The sequence below is a fragment of the Callithrix jacchus genome, chromosome 10 (assembly GCF_049354715.1).
Source record: "Callithrix jacchus isolate 240 chromosome 10, calJac240_pri, whole genome shotgun sequence".
Classification (NCBI taxonomy): domain Eukaryota; kingdom Metazoa; phylum Chordata; class Mammalia; order Primates; family Cebidae; genus Callithrix; species Callithrix jacchus.
This window is the reverse complement of record NC_133511.1, coordinates 78698094-78716474: the sequence shown is the minus strand read 5'-3', so window position 1 is coordinate 78716474 and position 18381 is coordinate 78698094. Positions and strand designations below refer to the sequence as shown.

General features: G+C 42.6%; 1 protein-coding gene across 15 annotated transcripts in view; it reads right to left on the bottom strand.

Moving 5' to 3' along the window:
* TEAD1 (TEA domain transcription factor 1) overlaps positions 1-18381 on the bottom strand; it is a 273925-nt gene that overhangs the window by 145041 nt on the left and 110503 nt on the right. For 2 of the 15 annotated variants that reach the window (XM_078340551.1, XM_078340553.1), the window contains exon 1: positions 114-18381. This exon is cut by the window's right edge and continues 19137 nt beyond it. The exons of the other annotated variants lie outside the window; for them this stretch is intronic. In XM_078340551.1, the coding sequence (XP_078196677.1) occupies positions 114-282 (169 nt within the window). In that variant the 5' untranslated portion in view covers positions 283-18381. The remainder of the gene's footprint in view (positions 1-113) is intronic. 15 annotated transcript variants of the gene reach the window in all.

Sequence of the window (18381 nt, the reverse complement as noted above, 5' to 3'; positions counted from 1 at the left end):
TACCACGAAGGAAAAGCCATATTTTTCTGCTCATAATAAGGGGAGTTAAATGCTCAAGAATTGTCTGTTGAATGCATTCAAAGACATATTTTACAAGCTGGGAAGGCACTTACCCCCAAAAGGTCCCTTAAAAAGGTCTGAAGACGGAAACATCACAAAGCACAGTCTTTCCAAGTTAATACTTCGAAAAGAATTACATTTGTTCTGGTGCACATGTCTCAAAATCAAATTATACTGCTTTACTGCACCTAAGAAAAAGATCACAAAATAGCTAGGCTTCATGATTTCCTGAGACAAACTTAGGGATCTGATTACACATGTACACCACCATTCTCACTAACCCTCTTGGCAAAAGACTCCCAGAGCCGGGCAATCTGCAATACACACCACCTAACCCCACCACCAAATGCACAACGCTGCTTCAGAACGAGTGACGGCGCCATGTAAAGCAACAGGTCTAGATTATCATTTTACAACCTTGGGCAGGCAACGACTCCTTGGAACCTCAGTTTCCCATCTTTAAAATACTTTAGAGGACGTTGTTAGCAGATTTGCGGTAAAGGATACAGGAGACCCCATTTTGCGAAAGGCTGGCTCAGCTACTGAAACATGGTAGGCACTCAGGAAATGCAGTCTTCTTTTCCTCTTGCCTCCCGTCTTCCCATGGCAGATAGGAGATAAAAGCTTCTAAGTGTCCCAGCACGGAGGCCCACACAGCTGGCACCATGAGCCACACAGCCAACAGGAGGGCCATCAGCCTGCACTTAATCAATGAAAATTATTATCTTCGTTGCGTGGCTTATAAAAAAGCTATAGTCTCCCTTCCTATTTTACCAACAAGCCACCTGAAGTTGCCTTTTTCTCACACATGATCAACTTAAACCAAGTAAAAGCTCTTCCTCATTATGCCTAAAAACAAAGCTGCTGTGACTAATTCACATTCAGACTCATAATCCTTCATCCAAGGGCCTTCGGAAATGCCAAGACCCTCAGGGAAGCAAAATTTCCTCGAATGTACAGGGGCTGAGAACACTCAGGGTTTCGAGATGACTAATCATGGAAATGTACTATAAACAGGGAATATTAAAGAGCTAAGAAAGCCTCTCGGGTAAAGGGGGGGAAATCCTCACAATTCAGGGCTTGGTGGAGAGAATGGCAGTTTTGCCACGAAACAAAAAAAAATACAGGTGAAAATGTTAGTCAGGCGCAACTTCTGTTTTCCCAGAATCCCGGGCCGGGGTCAGACTGGGTAGGGAGACGTCTCCTCCGCTTCTTGCTACCATGGTGTTTTTTCTATCTTGACAATTCACTTCCCCAACAGGCACTCCGCCAACTCAAATGAGACTCAGAGCAGTGAAAAGCCCTTCAGGTAAACAGTGTGATAAGCTAAACTGAAAAACTAGACAATGTTTTTGGACTATGTGGGAGTTGCTATGGAGACAGTTGCTAATTAACTGCTTTCAACCAGGAGAACAAAGGGCTCAGGGCAGGCAGGCAGGCAGGCCTCGGTATCTCTGAGTGAGCAATGCTTCCAGCCTTGCGCAATCGGTACATCGCTCATATCTGGAATACCTGAGACCCGGCTGGGTCTGCTACATGCCTGAAGAAGCGACAAAAGTGCGTTTTCTTCATCTTGACCTGGATTCCTAACACCTGGCCACCAGTACCTCTCGGGGAAGGAAGCAAGTAGCACAGGGAATGTAGATTCACAGGAAGCCAACCACCACCACCAGGAGCCAGGCGCTTTCCTAAATAGCGTCTTCACCCTGCCTGGAGACAAAACACTATCCATCCAGGATCGGGCAGGGGTTGGGTGGGGGAAACATGTAATTGTTTTAAACTGTATATTTTACTTTACAGGCTTTAAGTTCAAAGGGCAGAGATCAATCTCCCCTTCTTCAGGATTCATCTTTCTCAGGTTAAAAAAAAAGTGACTGGATTTTTCTCAAAAAGAAGTAACAAAGCCCATCATCATTCCATATTTCTAAGTCCCACACATTGTGGTCACTCAAAAATAACAAAATGCAATTGTAATCTGACTTATCACATGAATTTTTCTCCTCCGACCTCATCCCAAGGCAGACTTGGCTGGTTTAGATGTAGTCTCACCTTAGAAGCTAAATTGGTACCCTGAGGCTGAAATGTTCTGTTCTAAAGGGGTAACCTTTGAGCTATATATCTAGTTCAAACCAAAGATCTATATTCCCTTCACAAATATTTAAACTCAAGTGTGAAATGTGAACAGGGCTTGGCATAACCACCTCAAGTGATCAAAAAGTCTAGTGAGGGCTCTGTCTCACTCCACAGTGACTCAAGTGCCCATCTCAGCCCTCAGCCTAATTTCAAGTTACGCAAAACATACTACATTAAGTCAAACTCAACCAAGCTATTGTGTGATACATTCTGCCTCCCCCAAACAAAATCAAGTGGTTTTCATTTTTCACACTCTTAAGAATCACCAATCAATACAGCCTGTGAGCAACTCACCTTCATTATCTGAGGCAGCATCTGGATTAAGCATGTTATGATTCTGAATGAAATACAACAACACAATTCTTGGTTTGACTCTGTGGTGACAATCTACATAAGCATCTTCAGGAAAGTCTAACCATCTTCTGGCATCACTGAAAATCCACCTAAGAGGATGGGGCTTTGGAAGTAGACACACCAGGCTCAGTCAGATCAAGGTTCCAACTCAGTATTACACTATCTGTGAAATACTGACCTATTTGAGCTTCAGTTTTCACATCTGCAGAATAAGCATACTAATGTCTATTTCACAGAGTTACTGACATTATTCAGTGAATTAAAGTGTTCCCTATGGCCCTTGGTCTATAAGTACTCAAGAGATCACAGTAATTAATTAAAGCCTCCCCTAATTTACTACTTTTAAGATGAGGTACAACTGCTGGTAGTTCTAGTTTCTACATATGCAGCCAAGCTCATCAAGAGAGAAAAGGGGATTTTTAGTCTGAGCTGTGGCCCTCTCCACCCCAACCTGGCACCCTCCTCTGTCCACAACAGCCCATCAATACCAATCACCCATGTGTAATGGGGGAAGCTTTTACTGTGGTGAAAAATTGCAGAACTGGGGCTAATTTTCAAATCCAGCCCCAATTTCTAGGCTACACTTACTCCTTTCTTAAGAAACCAAGGAGTTAAATTCTTGCTTTGCAGATGGCAGCTTTTTAATAAGGCTTTCAGCCCAAGCCCCTCCCTCCCTGGGTTAAATTTCATCAGCCATTGCCCAGGGACATCTCACTCTTCGTTTCAATCTCTCCTTCTTCTGCTCCTTCCAGGCTGTGCTTCCAGAAATCCCCATCCATCCATGCATTCAACAGAATTTTTAAACCATCAATTCTGTGCCAGACATGGTGCTGACACTGAGAACACAAAGATGCAACCAACCCCATTCACAAGGGGTACTTAGACTACTGCCAAAGATAAAGACAACTACATAGGACTCTTACAAATCTATGAGATTAGTCTTGTGCCAGGAAAAGAACAGGATGGTAGGGAGTATAGATGGGAGCAAGAGAAGATGACAGGCTCCACCACAGAATTCCCAGAGAGAAGACAACTCTCACCCCGGAGGAGGAAACCATGGCTCCTCCCTGAGGCTTTTTTTTTTTTCTGGGGGGGAGGATCATTCCCTTTCATTGCATTCCCTACAGTCCCCTCTATGTGCTAAGTACAGGGATCAGAAGAAGGGAAGCTGACCTTGAATCAGCACCTTAATAGAATACCCCTATTGATGTGCTTTGCCTCCCCCTCCCTTATCAGCTCTCAGAACAAATCTCTATCACAGCAGGAACCATCACTGTGCTTCCTGTCAGTCTCCCCAGCTGGGTATGAGAACCATCCAAGAGCAGAAGCCTTATCTAATTTGTATTTCTATCTGGAGCACCTACCACAGTACCTGGCACATAGCTGTTTGATAAAAGCTTGCTACACTGAACTCTACTGCAGTCCAGAGCCTTTGGATCATTTATGCAAGATCACAAAGCTAAGAGGTAAAACGGGCTCAGGACCCAGAGCTCTAACTCATTCATTCTCCTGCCTAAGGGCAGGATTTTGCCTAGGGGAGACTAGCTGTGGAGGTGCAAACGGTCATCACGTGCGGACACGGTGTGCTGGCACGACAGATGGGCTCTCCAACTTCTCATCTCTCTCCTCAAAGCCTCTCAACAGCTTTCTAAACCTATGCAGCTAAAACTGAGAACATTCCTTTAATGGAAACTGTATTTAATTATTACCATCATGCACTTATTCCCCTGGGGTCCAAAGATAACAATAAAAACCCTGCAAAATTTTTACTCTTTTGCTATCAAAGAAAAATAGAAAAAGAAATTTCTTGTGGCATCTGATAATCTTTCAAAAAAAACTGCATTCTTAACCCCTCTACTTTCATACCTTCTACCATACAGGCTTGAGATATTAAGTTTAAAAAAAAAAAAACACATCATTTCGATGGAGGTTAGAAAAACAAAGAATTTCAAGAAAAACAGAGACTATAGAATTTCCCAATTTATAAGCAGCATAACAGCTTGGGAGAGCAAAGGATTAAGAGGACCTGGGTTCAAATTCCAATGTACTAATCACATTAAGGATATGTTCAGTCTCTTAACCTCTCTAAGCCACTTACTGCATTTGTTAAATGGAAATAATAACTCTTCTTACCAGCACTGCTGGACTAAGGAAGATAATATCTGAAAAAGCAATTATAAACTGTAGAACACTGTAGGAGATTTCTTTTTAGTAGGTGTTAATGCTGACACGTACATGTACACATACACTCATCTGCCACTTTCAGAGGGAAATACAAGTACAGCCATGACCATAAAAAAAAAAAAAAAAGAAAAGAAAACAGAATGATTTATAGAAACAAAAGCCTTTTTGAACTAGACATCTAATTGGGAATCACAGACATTTAGTTACCTGAGTAATTACTGCAGGCCAAGAACTAGGAAAAAGATTGTATGTGACTATTACCAAGCCCTGGAAGTGCTCTGTGCCCAGATTCCTTATCTGTGAAGTGAGATGATCAAAGAATACTACCCAAGTCTCGGGTGGTTATGAAATTCAAATGAGTTAATATTTGTAAAACACTGAGATAAATGCCTGGCACTTTTCTAATTTGACAGACAGGTAAGTAAATAAACAAACTATGATAAACATGTATTTCTCATGTTTCCACAACACGTATTCAATGAGGTTTTGATGGGTCTACAGCCAACAAAAGCCCAGTAGGACATCTCAAACTTCACCTGAGTGAGTAAACAGATACCGAGTGTTTCAATCTTTTTATCCTAACAGGGTGCCAGCAGGCAGAATGCCAGGGGTTCTTGTTGTTGTTGTTGTTTGTTTGTTTGTTTTTTTCTGGGTGACAGGGTCAGGAAAGGAGGAGAGAAAGGCAAACCAATTCATAGACCGAGCCTGGAACAGCACTGCTTCCCTCATGAGTAGGACGGCACCGCCCAAAGACATGCAACATTAATCACCACCTCCACAGAAATGCATGCTCCTTTTATGGAAACGCAGCATTTAGTTTTACAACATTTGTACCAAGGAAGGAGAGACCAGGACTGATTTGGTGCCAAACTCAACTGTAAATACAAGGTGTTTTTTTCATTGGTAATTACAGATGAGAATTTCACTTCTGGCATACACATCATAAGGCATTCTTGTTTTACACATTTAAATAAACATACCCAACACGGGTTCCAATTTCCTTCATGCATTTATGCGACCACAGGCACTAAGTTCCTACTGTGTGCAGAGGAGTGCCTTGTGGTGGGGGCAGAAAAAGAGAAATCAAGTTCCAGACCTTGAAGATGGCAGTTTAACACCAATGGAGCCCTGTCTTTAGGGAGCTTCTGATCTAGCTGAGGAAACAGAACACTAGCACATTATACGTTAAAAGTCAATGTAAGTGAAATCACAACAGAGTTCATGAAAAGGTTTTAGAGAAGTTGAGTACTCTTCCAGTCAGAAGGAAAGAGAGAAAAATAAGGCAAGATGGAGCAGTCAGGAAAGACCTGATGGGGGTGGAACTGGAGCTCCAAAGACAGGAAAAGCGCAGACTGTCTAGAGGATGGGAATGCATCACCTCCAATCAGCAGTCAGCAATGGGGGCCAACCACAGAGCATGTGTGCAGGAGGCAACCATGGGAAAGGTAAAAACAATAGTGTAGCTGGAGTGAGGCCACCAGGGCAGTAGTGCAAGATAAAAGCAGAAATATAGGTAGAGTTGATATGTTATACAAAGGGCTTTTATATATATATAATTTTTAAAGTTTAATTTCCATTGCAGGGATGGAAAACATAGCTACTCATCCAGGTATCAGGCAATTAGAGTTTGGATAATAAGAATGGGGTAAGGAAAAATGAACATATGAAAGATATCCCAAAGGAGAATGGAAGAGTAAGGGTCAGTCCCTACAGGGTAAATTGAATAGGAGGTTTCAAAGACAAGGGGGCATTTAAAAAATAGTAGATGGGATACACTGACACAAAAAAGCAAGTCAGAAAACAAAAGAGAAGTTGGAGAATTCCTTTTTTTTTTTTTTTTTTTTTTTGAGATGTAGTTTCACTCTTTTGCCCAGGCTGGAGTGCAATGGCGCTATCTCGAGAGGCTTGCTGCAACGTTCACCTCCCAGGTTCAAACAATTCCCTGGCCTCAGCCTTGAGAGTAGCTGGGATCACAGGTGCTCACCACCACGCCCAGCTGAGAATTCCATTTTCAATGTATAGGGTGTTGTACTGATGAAGGGACAACCATTTGGAAGAGAAATGGTGATCCTTTGCACAAACCTACAGCAGAAAATACATCTGTAGGTATTAAGGGTTGCTCTCACTTTATTCTCAAAACTTCTAAAATCTCTTCCATGTTTATTGATATATCTAGAATTGCTAAATATCTTTTATTATTTATTTTTTGAGACAGAGTCTCACTCTGTTGCCCAGGTGGCAGTGAGGTGGTGTGATCATGGTTCACTGAAGCCTCAACCTCCTTGAGCTCAGGTGATCCTCCCACCTGAGCCTCCAGAATAGCTGAGACTATAAGTGCATGATATCACACCCAGTTAATTTTTGTATTTTTTGTGAAGACAGGTTTCACCATGTTTCCCAGGCTGGTCTCGAACTCCTAAGCTCAAGTGATCTGCTCATCTCAGCCTCTCAAACTGCTGGGATTACAGGCATAAGCCATTTCACCCAGGCTAAGAATTGCTAAAATAGTGTTTGTGCAGTCTTCTATCCTGCAACTCTTTCTGTATTACTTTGTACCTCAAAGTAATACAATAGCTTCTCTATAAATGATACATTTCAGTGAGATCAACAATGCTGATCTCCTATAGTTTTTGCTATTCAATTTAATTCAACAAACACTGACTGCCCAGGATATGCTGTCTTCATACTACCTTTCATGTTCTCTCAAGCTCCGAGGCTGGACAAATAGGTTGCTACCCCACACTTAGTATGTGTAAGAGGTAAAGTCAGAAAAGAAATGCAGTGTGATTTCCTTTGCTATATAACATTCTGCATTCTCTGAAATAAATTCCACACACTACCCCCCCAGGCCCAGTTTCTGCGGTAATATGGAAATAAAAAGAAGAGCCTGTACAGAAAGAATTTTGAGCCTCAGTATTGAAGTCTGGATATTCCAGAAATGAGCACCTCCAGCCCCACAGTGTTCCTCAACTCGCACTGTGAATCAGAATAACCTGGGCAGTTTTTCAAAAATATAAATGTCGGCACCTCGTCAGAGATCTGATTCAACAGTGTAGGGTAAGGCTGTCATCACTGTTACTTATATTTTGTCTTTTACAGTTCTCAAGCAATCTAATATGCAATCAGGACTGAGAAGCAGCATATACCAATTCAGGTGCTTCATCAACCTGAGCGCACACCCAAATCACCTGACGATCTTGTTAAAAGTAGGTGTGTGGTGGGGCCTGAGACTGTATTTCTTTTTTAAAAAAGCTCCCAGGTGATGCTAATGCTGCCAGTTAGTGCATGGATCACAGGTGGAGGAGCAAGAGTATAAAGCCTGAGCCCCAGTCTTAATTATCAGCCCTCCAACAGATTCTGACCCACCAAAGTTTAGCAGAAAGAGAACTGGCCTGAGTTCCAATCCTAGTCCCAACACTTCCTAATTGTTACCGTGCCCAAATTACTGATCCTTTTTAAACCTGCACCCTTGTATACAACATAAGGGTTATGGGTTGAATTGTATGCCCCAAAAAGGTTTGTTGAAGTGTTAACCCTCAATATCCCAAATCTGACCTTATTTAGAAATTGACTCATTGAAGATGTTATCAGTCAAGGTCATATTGGAGTAAGGTGATTCCTTAGTTCAGTATGACAATTGTCCTTACAAGAAGATAATGCAATGACGACCCTAGGAGGGAACACCATCGGACAACAAAGTTAGAGACTGAAGTTTACAGCTGTAAGACAAGGAAAGTCAAGCATTGATGGTGACACAGCAGCCTTTAAGAGAAAGGCATACAACAGATCCTCCCCTAAAGTCTTGAGAAAAGTGGCCCTGCCAACACCTCAACCTCCAGCTTCTCACCTCCAGAACTGTGAGAAAATAAATGCCTGTTGTTTTAAGTCACCCAGTTTACACTACTGTGTTAGGCAGCCCTAGGAAACGAAGACAATTAGACACTAGCAACTCCCTTGCTGAGCTTCGTGAGACTGAATCCGGTGAAGGTGCTCACCCTGCTGATCAGGGCAGGATGGATTTCCGTTCCTTGTTGGAGGTACTAGGGATTGAGCCAGGGAGTGAGCATCCCCCTTAAAGGAAAAGTAGCTACTGAGAGACGTGTCCAAGCATCTGGCCTCTTGGAGGGCATTCACAGGCTGCAGCCACAGCAGCTGGGCCCATAATGTGCACACACACACACACCACTTGGGTACTTCTGCTGCATTGCAGGAGCAGCTCTGCTCCTTATGAGTGGGAACAGTTATAGGCCCAGCTCACCCCAGAGGCCCATTCTGGCCTCAGGAGGCTCTGACAGGAAGACCTCCAGCCACACTGGGTTAGGGGATGATATCAAAGCTCAAGGGCCCTCCTGGAGAGGAAGAATCAGAACCAACATTGTGGCCCTCGCACTAACCTAGAGAGAGTGTTCCGGGTCAAAAAGAGAGGGCTTTGATTACCCAAAATCCATCAATGAGGGTTCTTATTTTTTTTTTTTTTTTACTTTCTTAAACAGTAAGTAATATACAGAGAATGTTTATTCTCACTCCTCAGACTCTTCAGAATGTACCTGCTCTTATTTAAGCTGTTACACTCGGCCCCATTCATTTGGTTATCAAATAATCTCAAAGAGACTACCACACTAATGAGGACAGAGATGAACATGACACAGACCAGACCTGGTTAGAAGAGAAAAAAAAATTAAGCATATACTGGGTGCTTAGGACACGCCAACCTAAGAAATGGAGACTGAGTGGAATGACCACACAGCTCATACCTGGAAGTGGTAGAATTTGAAATGAGGGCTCTACGCCCTTCCTACTCTCCCATAGCTATTTTCTATCAGAGTTAGCCAAAGCAAGCAAAATTTAGGAAGGTTTGGGGTAGACCAAAGGTCAAGGCCATTTTACTCCAGGGCCATAAGAATGAAATAGCTGCTTCTGTTAACCACTTCAGTGTTCCAAAACCAATTATTCAAAGTAATGCATTTTACATACTTTTGAGAATACTTATATTCACAAGGGATATCCCATGCTCTGACTTCTCCCAGTAAGGAAGGGTTTTTGAACAACTGGAGTCAGATATGAAAGTGAGTTCTAGACAGACAGCACTCAGTGAGATCTCTACCAATCCCACCCCCTCACACAGACAATCACTGGGCTTAACAACAAAGAGATCGTCCAAGATAGTTCTCTTTTGACTCATGATCCACATCCTACATGCCCTTTTCCTAACAATGTCTTTACTTCACCATGTCAGTGAAGATGGTGGGGTTTGTTTTTAAATGAATGGAATGCCAAACTTGAGGTATCTGCAAGGAAAGTGAAAACAGTCAATGTCCTACAAACTGATAAGACAATACTCTAAAGGAAAAACTGAACAAAATACTAAACAGATATTGCATGAAAGAAACACAGTACGTAATAAAATATATCATTACTTAAGCTCAGCTGTTATCACAAATAAAAATCAAATAAACTGTATTTTCTACCTCTAAAATAGCAAAGATATTTTAAAAGCTATCCAGCATTGATCACAGACTGAGGAAATGACCATTCTCATTACTTTTTTAGTGGAGTGGACACTGGTATTTGGAAATATTATCATAGCTCTTAAAGAAAATAATCTACACTTTAACTGTGCCATTCCACTTCTTGGAACTGGTCCTAAAGAAATAATTATATATATCACCCGAGGACATTCCCTGTAGTTACTTGTAGTAGGAAAAAACCACTTTAATTGCTCAAAAATAGGCAACCAGTTGAATAAAGTGTATTTATAAATTTAAAAACAACTTCATAGATTTTCAATGATAGGCAAAAATCTTTTTTTTCTTTTTTTTTAAGAGACAAGGTCACACTATGTTGCCCAGGCTGGAATGCAGTGGCTATTCACAGGCGTGAGCATGGTATACTATAGGTCTGAACTCCTGGCTGAAACAATCCTGCTGCCTCAGCCTCTGAGTCACTGACTACAGTCATAAGCCATCATTCCCAGCTAATTTTTTTTATTTTTTGTAGAGATGGGGTCTTGCTATGTTGCCCAGGCTGGTCTCAAACTCTTGGCATCAAACAATCCTCTTGCCTCAGCTGCCCAAACCACTGGGATAACAGGCATGAGTCACCCTGCCCTGCTCATTTTTTTTAACACTTTGGGACCTGGCCCATAACCAATGTTTTTGGGTTAGCTTTACTATATATAGCTCATTTATCCTCATAACACCATAGGCTGTACATATCCAGACTATATGTTCTAAAACCAGGACTTCTAATAGGACAATGGAGTAGAGTCCTGAGAACTTCACACTTAAGTGTCAGTGCTTTTCATACAGACATGAATAAACAGGATTTTATCAAAGAAGGCAAACTAAAGAGGAAAGCAACAAGATTTCAGACTTGCCTGTATTTTTATATCTAAGTCAAAAAAACTTCTTCACTGGACTATATGGAATTTCTTTTTTTTTTTTTTTTTTTTTTTTGAGACGGAGTTTCGCTCTTGTTACCCAGGCTGGAGTGCAATGGTGCGATCTCAGCTCACCGCAACCTCCGCCTCCTGGGTTCAGGCAATTCTCCTGCCTCAGCCTCCTGAGTAGCTGGGATTACAGGCACGCGCTACCATGCCCAGCTAATTTTTTGATTTTTAGTAGAGACGGGGTTTCACCATGTTGACCAGGATGGTCTCGATCTCTTGACCTTGTGATCTACCTGCCTCAGCCTCCCAAAGTGCTGGGATTACAGGCGTGAGCCACCGCACCCGGCCTCTTTTTTTTTTTTTTTTTTTTTATTAAACACTATTTTCCCTTTACTTTTCTTTTCTTGATACCTTCATATTATCTTTACCCTTCTTACCCCCAAGCATTTGAGAGGTCAATGACAGTGGCCTAGAGAGAAAATATCCCAGAACAGAGAGTTATTATTTATCTACTAAACAGAGCTTGAGGAAAATCTCCCTTAAAAACACTCACTCACTTTTGTCCTATTTTGGTACTCACCAAAGAGCTTTCTCATCAGAGAAGTCATCTCAAATAGTCCCCATGTACCTCAAGGAGTGTCCCAGGCACATGCCCAGTGTCCATCACCCTGCAGCCTGACCTCCCATCCCTGAAGCACTTCTGCGTGTCCACCTATCTTAGTTTCAGGGAAGATTAGTGTCCATGTTTAGTTCATTTGTTCCCTTGTTACTGTTATTCCTAGATCTTTCCAGTTTCTGTAATCATATACTATGATGCATTTAGATGTTTTGGTTTAATTTGTTTTGCATGTAATAAACATTTCACCTATGTTCTACCAATAAATAGGGCTGCTTCCTTGGGCTTTTTATGGCCTTTCTATGGCCACTTAGCTTCATTCTGCCTATTAAGGATGGATTTTCCCTTACTCCTTTACCATTTACCTATAGGAAGAGCTAATAACTCTAATGTAAGAAAATATTAGAGAACTGACTTACATTGGCCCCAAATCTCAATCAAGAAGTCCTGTCCTTGATACTGATGCCCTCTGACTCCTAAACTTTACAGAAACCTCTAAGATGTTCCACCCCCACAAGCACCCACCTGCAACCTATCACTAGTTACAGTCAGGAAGAAAAGCCTGCTGATTAGGTGTCTTAGCCATAGAAACGACTATAAGAAGCACCTGCCCACCCCAGAAACTGACAAGGCCCTTAGTGCCTTCTACAGATACCGCCAGAATCTTCCCTCAGATCAGGAATTAATCTTCAAAAGCCAGAAATGTTGCGAGTAACTCACATCATAACAAGAAGAGGTCCTTCCCTGCTGACTACAACGAATGCAGAAGTGAAAAGTCTGGGAAACACCAGGTACCTTTAGTTGATGAAGTTTTCTACAGAAGCCCTGCAAGAGACTCCCTGAATTTCCTTAAACAGAAACCAAACTTAAGCTATTCTCTGCAAGTTATAAATTAGAGAGCCCAAAAGCTTGGTATTTCCTATGCTTCTTAAACAACATTTAAGAAGACAAACACGAGAGTAGCTAACCCTGGAAAATCTCCTCTATAGGGCATCCTAACATCCCAGAGACCAGGGCATTCAGATGCACCTATAAAAATAATGCTACTGTGAATATGTGCACACAAGTCTTTGTGTGGGCATGTTTTCATTTCTCTTGGATAAATACTAGAAATAGAATTGCTCTATGTTTAACATTTTGAGGAACTGCCAGGCTGCTTTCCAAGGAAGCTGCCTCATTTTACATTCCTATCAGCAATGCATGATGCTTCTGTTTTTGCCCCCCCTCACCAACACTTGTTAATGTCTCTCTGACCACAGTCACCTGAGGGTATGACACGGTATCTCACTGGGGTTTTAATTTGCATTTTCCTAATGGCTAATTCCGTTAAGTATGCCTTCATGTGCTTCTTGACTATTTACTTTTTTATATATAAGATGCCTCAAATAGAGGTGTCTGTTTAGATCAACTGGCAAAGGTAGTAAAAGTTTGAATCAGTAAATAAAGATACACAAATGAACTCCTTTTTAAGTCCCCATTTGTCTGAGAATCTTTAATACTGGGGACATGGGGGACAAATCTGGGGAAATACAAGGGTTCCTTCACATTATTCCCACTTGTCAAAGTTTAATAGAATTATATTCATTGTCTCTGCCCAGTACAACTTGGCGATAAGTCTCCAATCATCCTCATCTTACAAATTCAAGCTATCATTTACTGAGTACCTACTATGTCCAAGAGATACGGAGATAAAGATGACATGTTAATCACCCTTGAAAAGTTCATCACCTATTAACAGAGGAAATGAACCCCAAGAAGTAAACTGACTTGCCCAAGGCCCACTTAACCAGAATGGCAGAGCCTACATCTCCTTGATGTCCACGTCCAAGTATTGCAGTCACACCAGGCTGGGAGAAAACAAAACCTTAGGCTCTGGCCCTGTTGCAGACAGGTTCTCTGAAGGACGGGTAGCAGGCCCCCACTCTCTGCCCAGGTTCAGCAACTGCCAATAGAGGGTTTGGGAATGGCGCCTCAGTCTGCATGGCTGGCCTTTCCCCCAGCCAGCAGCCTAAGAACAGCCCTACAGAGGTAATGAGCTGAAACCTGTAGCATACATACATGCTGCCACTGCTTAGGCAGAAAGCTGTCACCAACGAGTGATAGATTTAAATAGCAGAGCAAGGACTCAAGCAGCCCTGGCCTGACAGAGGCTGCAAAGCAGCTGGAAGCTGCAGCCCCCCACCAAGGTGGGTCTGTTCCACTGAGCCCCCTGGGCAGATTGTGCGCTGTAGCGCAGTGTCTGTGCACCAGCTGAGACTCAGGCAGGCCCAACTCGGAGCAATGCCTCCACAGGCCCAGCTGAGCCCAGCCGTACAACCCAACTGAGCTCAGGCTTCCACATGCCACACGCTTCTCTCGATACATATCCGTGCTGGAGACGTGCAGCCCAGGAGGCTCTCAGCTTGCATCTGTTGATGCTAATTATCAACCTGGCTGAACAGCCATCTGGAGGGAGATGTAGGGTGTAAAGGCACACTCACCAGGACTCTAGGTTCCCACCTCCTGCCTATTCTGAGCCAAACTCTTTCTTGTCTGCTCCCTCTCTCAAGGTATTCAAAAGATTCTGGCTACACACTCAAAACTTGAACTTGGATGGCCCTGAAAATCATTAGCCAACAAAAACCATATACTCTCGCTCAGGTCACTGTACTCTCTTAAAAAGTGTTTCATTTTTGCTTCTTTTCAAATACATTTCATGAATATAGCAAAAATAATAAAAATATTAATAAAAACAATGCTAATAAGAATGACTCGGTGCTGAGAGTTTATCGTGTGTCAGGTACTGTCTACAGAACCAATGCAAGTTACCTCATCTAACTGGCACAACCAGTCCTCGGGGTAGGTTTCATTGTCCCCATTCTACAGAGGAGACTTATTAAAATCAAAATCATACAACACCTAGAGGTAGTAATGTCAGATCTTTCTAACCCTGAAGTGCATGTACTTTTAAAGATGTTAATTCCAACCTGAGGTGATGAAATCTCAATTTATTATGTGTGTAGGAGTCTCAATTACATGAAGACAGTTTGGGGCCAGGCGCAGTGGCTCATGTCTATAATCCAAGCACTTTGAGAGACCAAGGGAGGAGGATCACTTGAGGCCAGAGGCTTGAGACCAGCCTGACCAATACAGCCAGGCCCCATTTACTCAATATTTTTTACATAGATCACCCCTGTAATTCCATATTCTCAGTGCCCAAGGGCATGATATTGTACAAAACAGTCCCTTTAAAAAATCTGCTTTGCTCTTACTTTAACTAGGTCTTATATATACCTCACAACACTGGTGAAGTACTATATTTTCATATTTGAAAATGTGTACACTATGCTTTTTTAAAGGTTTCATTTTTGCTTCTTTTCAAGTGAATTTTGTGGATATACCAAAAATTTACAGATCTTTTAATAGTATTACCAAAGCTGATTTACCAGTATACTATCTCTCAGTCAAAAACCTTGTCAAAGGTTTAGTAAAAGGTGAAAGATTTGGCCGGGCGCAGTGGCTCATGCTTGTAATCCCAGCATTTTGGGAGGCCTATGTGGACGGATCACCTGAGGTCAAGAGTTCAAGACCAGTCTGGCCAACATGGGAAAGAAACCTTTGTCTCTACTAAAGATACAAAATTAGCCAGGTGTGGTGGTGAGTGCCAATTGTCCCAGCTACTCAGGAGGCTGAGGCAGGAGAATCACCTCAATCCAGGAGGCAGAGGTTGCAGTGAGCCAAGATCACCCCATTACACTCCAGCCTGGGTAACAAGAGTAAAACTCCGTCTCAAAAAAAAAAAAAAAGAGAAAGATTTAAACAGTCTGAAGAGGAACCAGAGTATCATGTCAAAGATATCTAGAAAATATTTGCCACTTATTAGAATTATAGCTCTCATAATCAAAACTGGCTGATATTTAAAATAATTTTATTTATTTACAAGCCAAGATGTTATAGCCTCAGTATTTTTCTCCAAAAAACATAATTTTATGAAATTAAATGCATATATTCTTCAGTTTTTATATTCTTAAGCTATAAATGTGAAATATGTTGGCTTTAAGATTTTAAATCAGACTGCTTTGATCAAGTAAAGCAGAAAAAGTTCTATATTATATAGCCAGCTCACTTCTCTACTTTTCAAAGATTGGAAAATAAAGAAATGCTTTTAAGCTCTTTAGCTCTCATGAACAATTTAAATTTAATCTGTCCAATGAAAAAACAACTTCCTTCAACACAAATCAAAAAATGATGTATTTTTACTGAAGTAGCGTCTCAGAAGGCTCTAAAGCTCCAGGTATGTGAAACCCACCACACATCGCTACTCTTTCTCCAAAGCTTAATAGGAAATTTTAGGGAACCATCCCTTGATCCAGGTATATCACACAATGGTTGGCAAAAACAGCGTAGATAATTGCAACATATCATTCCCTTTCTTGAGTAGGAATGTGTCCCTCAAATGAGAAAGAAAAAGGCCAAAAGAAATCAAAGATCCAGCAAGGTAATGTGTCCAGGTAGCATGGCTTTCTATTCCAAATGCCATGCAGGTCTCACATCCCATGGCCCACCCCTGAGGACAGGGTGAGAGACCTGGGCCTAGGCTTGCTTTCAGTCTTTCACTACCCATCAGCCGGTGATCCTTTCAAAATCTAATCAGATCACACTCCCCCTCAAAGTGAAAGCCTAAACCCTTACAGAGGGCTATGAGACTCTGCAAGAGCTAAGCTGTGACCTCCATGCTGGCTCCCCTCTACTGCTGACTCCACTCAAGCCATGGAGGCCCACCAAGTCCTCAGACACATCAGGCATGCCAGGGCTTTGATGCCTGTGGTGCTCTCTGCCTACAACACTCTTCTGCAAATGCCGGTTTGGCTTATCCCCTCAATCCCTCTCATCTCTTTCAGGTTTGAACCATCCCTCTCTATCTTCCTTCCCTGCTTTATTTTCCTCTTTATCACTTCCACCACCTAACATACGTATCTCTTCCTTATTACCTATTATCCCCACTAGAATGTAAGCTCCACGAATTCAGGAACTCTTGTCTGTTGTTGCTCACTGCAATATCTCCAGTACCAGAGCAGCATCTGACATATCCTTGGCACTCAATAAGCATCTACTGAATGAAAAAGGCACTGTGAAACCATGCCCCAGAGGTCAAGCAAAATCAGACCAGTCCTTACAAAGTAAGGTTGCAGTATAAAATACAACCACAGCATAAGATATACTTGTATTAAAAAATTATTCTTTGTTTATCTGTAATTCCAATTTCACTGGGTCTCTCATACTTCTATTTCCTAGGTCTGGCAATCCTACTGCTAACTCTAGTGAGAGAATGGGCAAATCCAGACCACTCCGGTCGGCTGGGAGAGGTAGAGGTCCAAGGACACAGCCAGAAGACCCAGTGAAGAGCCATTTCCTCTCCTCTGGCCTTTGTCATTGAGGATCCATGGTGGTCTGGGTTCTGCCAGCTTTAGATAGAAAAACAAGCCAGTGCAGGCTGAGAAAGCTACCTGCCAGAACATTCATCTCCACCTCCTCTAACTCTCAAAAAAGAATACCTTCTCTGCCTAAATCCCCATTTGGCTTGGTCTCAGTGAAGCCCAGCTGCTCATGTCCCCTCCCACTCTGTGCTGTGACTGTGGAAAGCACACAGACACCTGGGAGACAAGTAACTATGCCCTGCTCCATCACACACCTGTCAGGAGCCCAGGGCCTTGGCTCCCCTCCACCTCTGAGACAGAAGATTACATGGCTGAGTTGCTGAGCTCTAGCTGGTGCCACAGGCTGGCAGAGTAGGATGCTTCTCTTATGATTTGCATGTTACCAGCATCCTATCTTATGCTATGTGCAAGAGACAACTGAATATATGCTTAGAAAAATAGTAAATTAGTAACTTTTTTTCACACTCGCCACTGAAAATCAAAGTTCCTGGATCTAGGTTCTGAATAGTCACAGATTGTCAGAGATATGCTCACCATGTTATTCCCAGGCTTCCCATCTCCTGGGCCCTCCAACATGGGAGATCCCTGAGGTTTCTAACCTCCAAATACCAAGATCTGCAGACCAAACCTCCAAAGACCAAGATCTGTAAGTTCCCAGAACCTAAAGTCATGTGGGTCATAGGACCAGGAGGAGGGTAGGGGATGAGGGAATATCACCTGGGATAGGAATAAGAATTAAGCCAAAAGTGAAGGCACAGGAAGGAAGATTATATATCTTGCTTTGCCTATGGTTTATTTCTGTTTTCCTGGTGTCACTGTTAACACTGCCTCATTTATTCTCCAAAGGGTCTTAGTTTGAACATTAAATGATGTGGTCATTCTAGGCACCGGCCAAACTGGGAACAACCTCTGTGCCCTGAAACCCAGGACCTGTAAGACAGGAGGAAAGAGCCGTGCAGGAGCAGCTGCAACCAAGCTGGGCCAACTCGCCCTCAGAACTGGAACCAGGAAAAGGGCATCTCTGGGCAGCAGCTTCCAATCTGAAAACTGAGGAGTCTGGATTGATCCCTCCAGATCCCTCCAGCTCTGTGTCTCAGAGAACAGCTGGGAGGGTACTTGTCCTACTCTCCTACCCCCACTTACCCAGAGCACATGCAGGCCCACACGTTCCCCACAGCTCCCAGGCACAGGCCACCAGGAGCCCTGGCCCTGGCTCAGAAACATCCTCA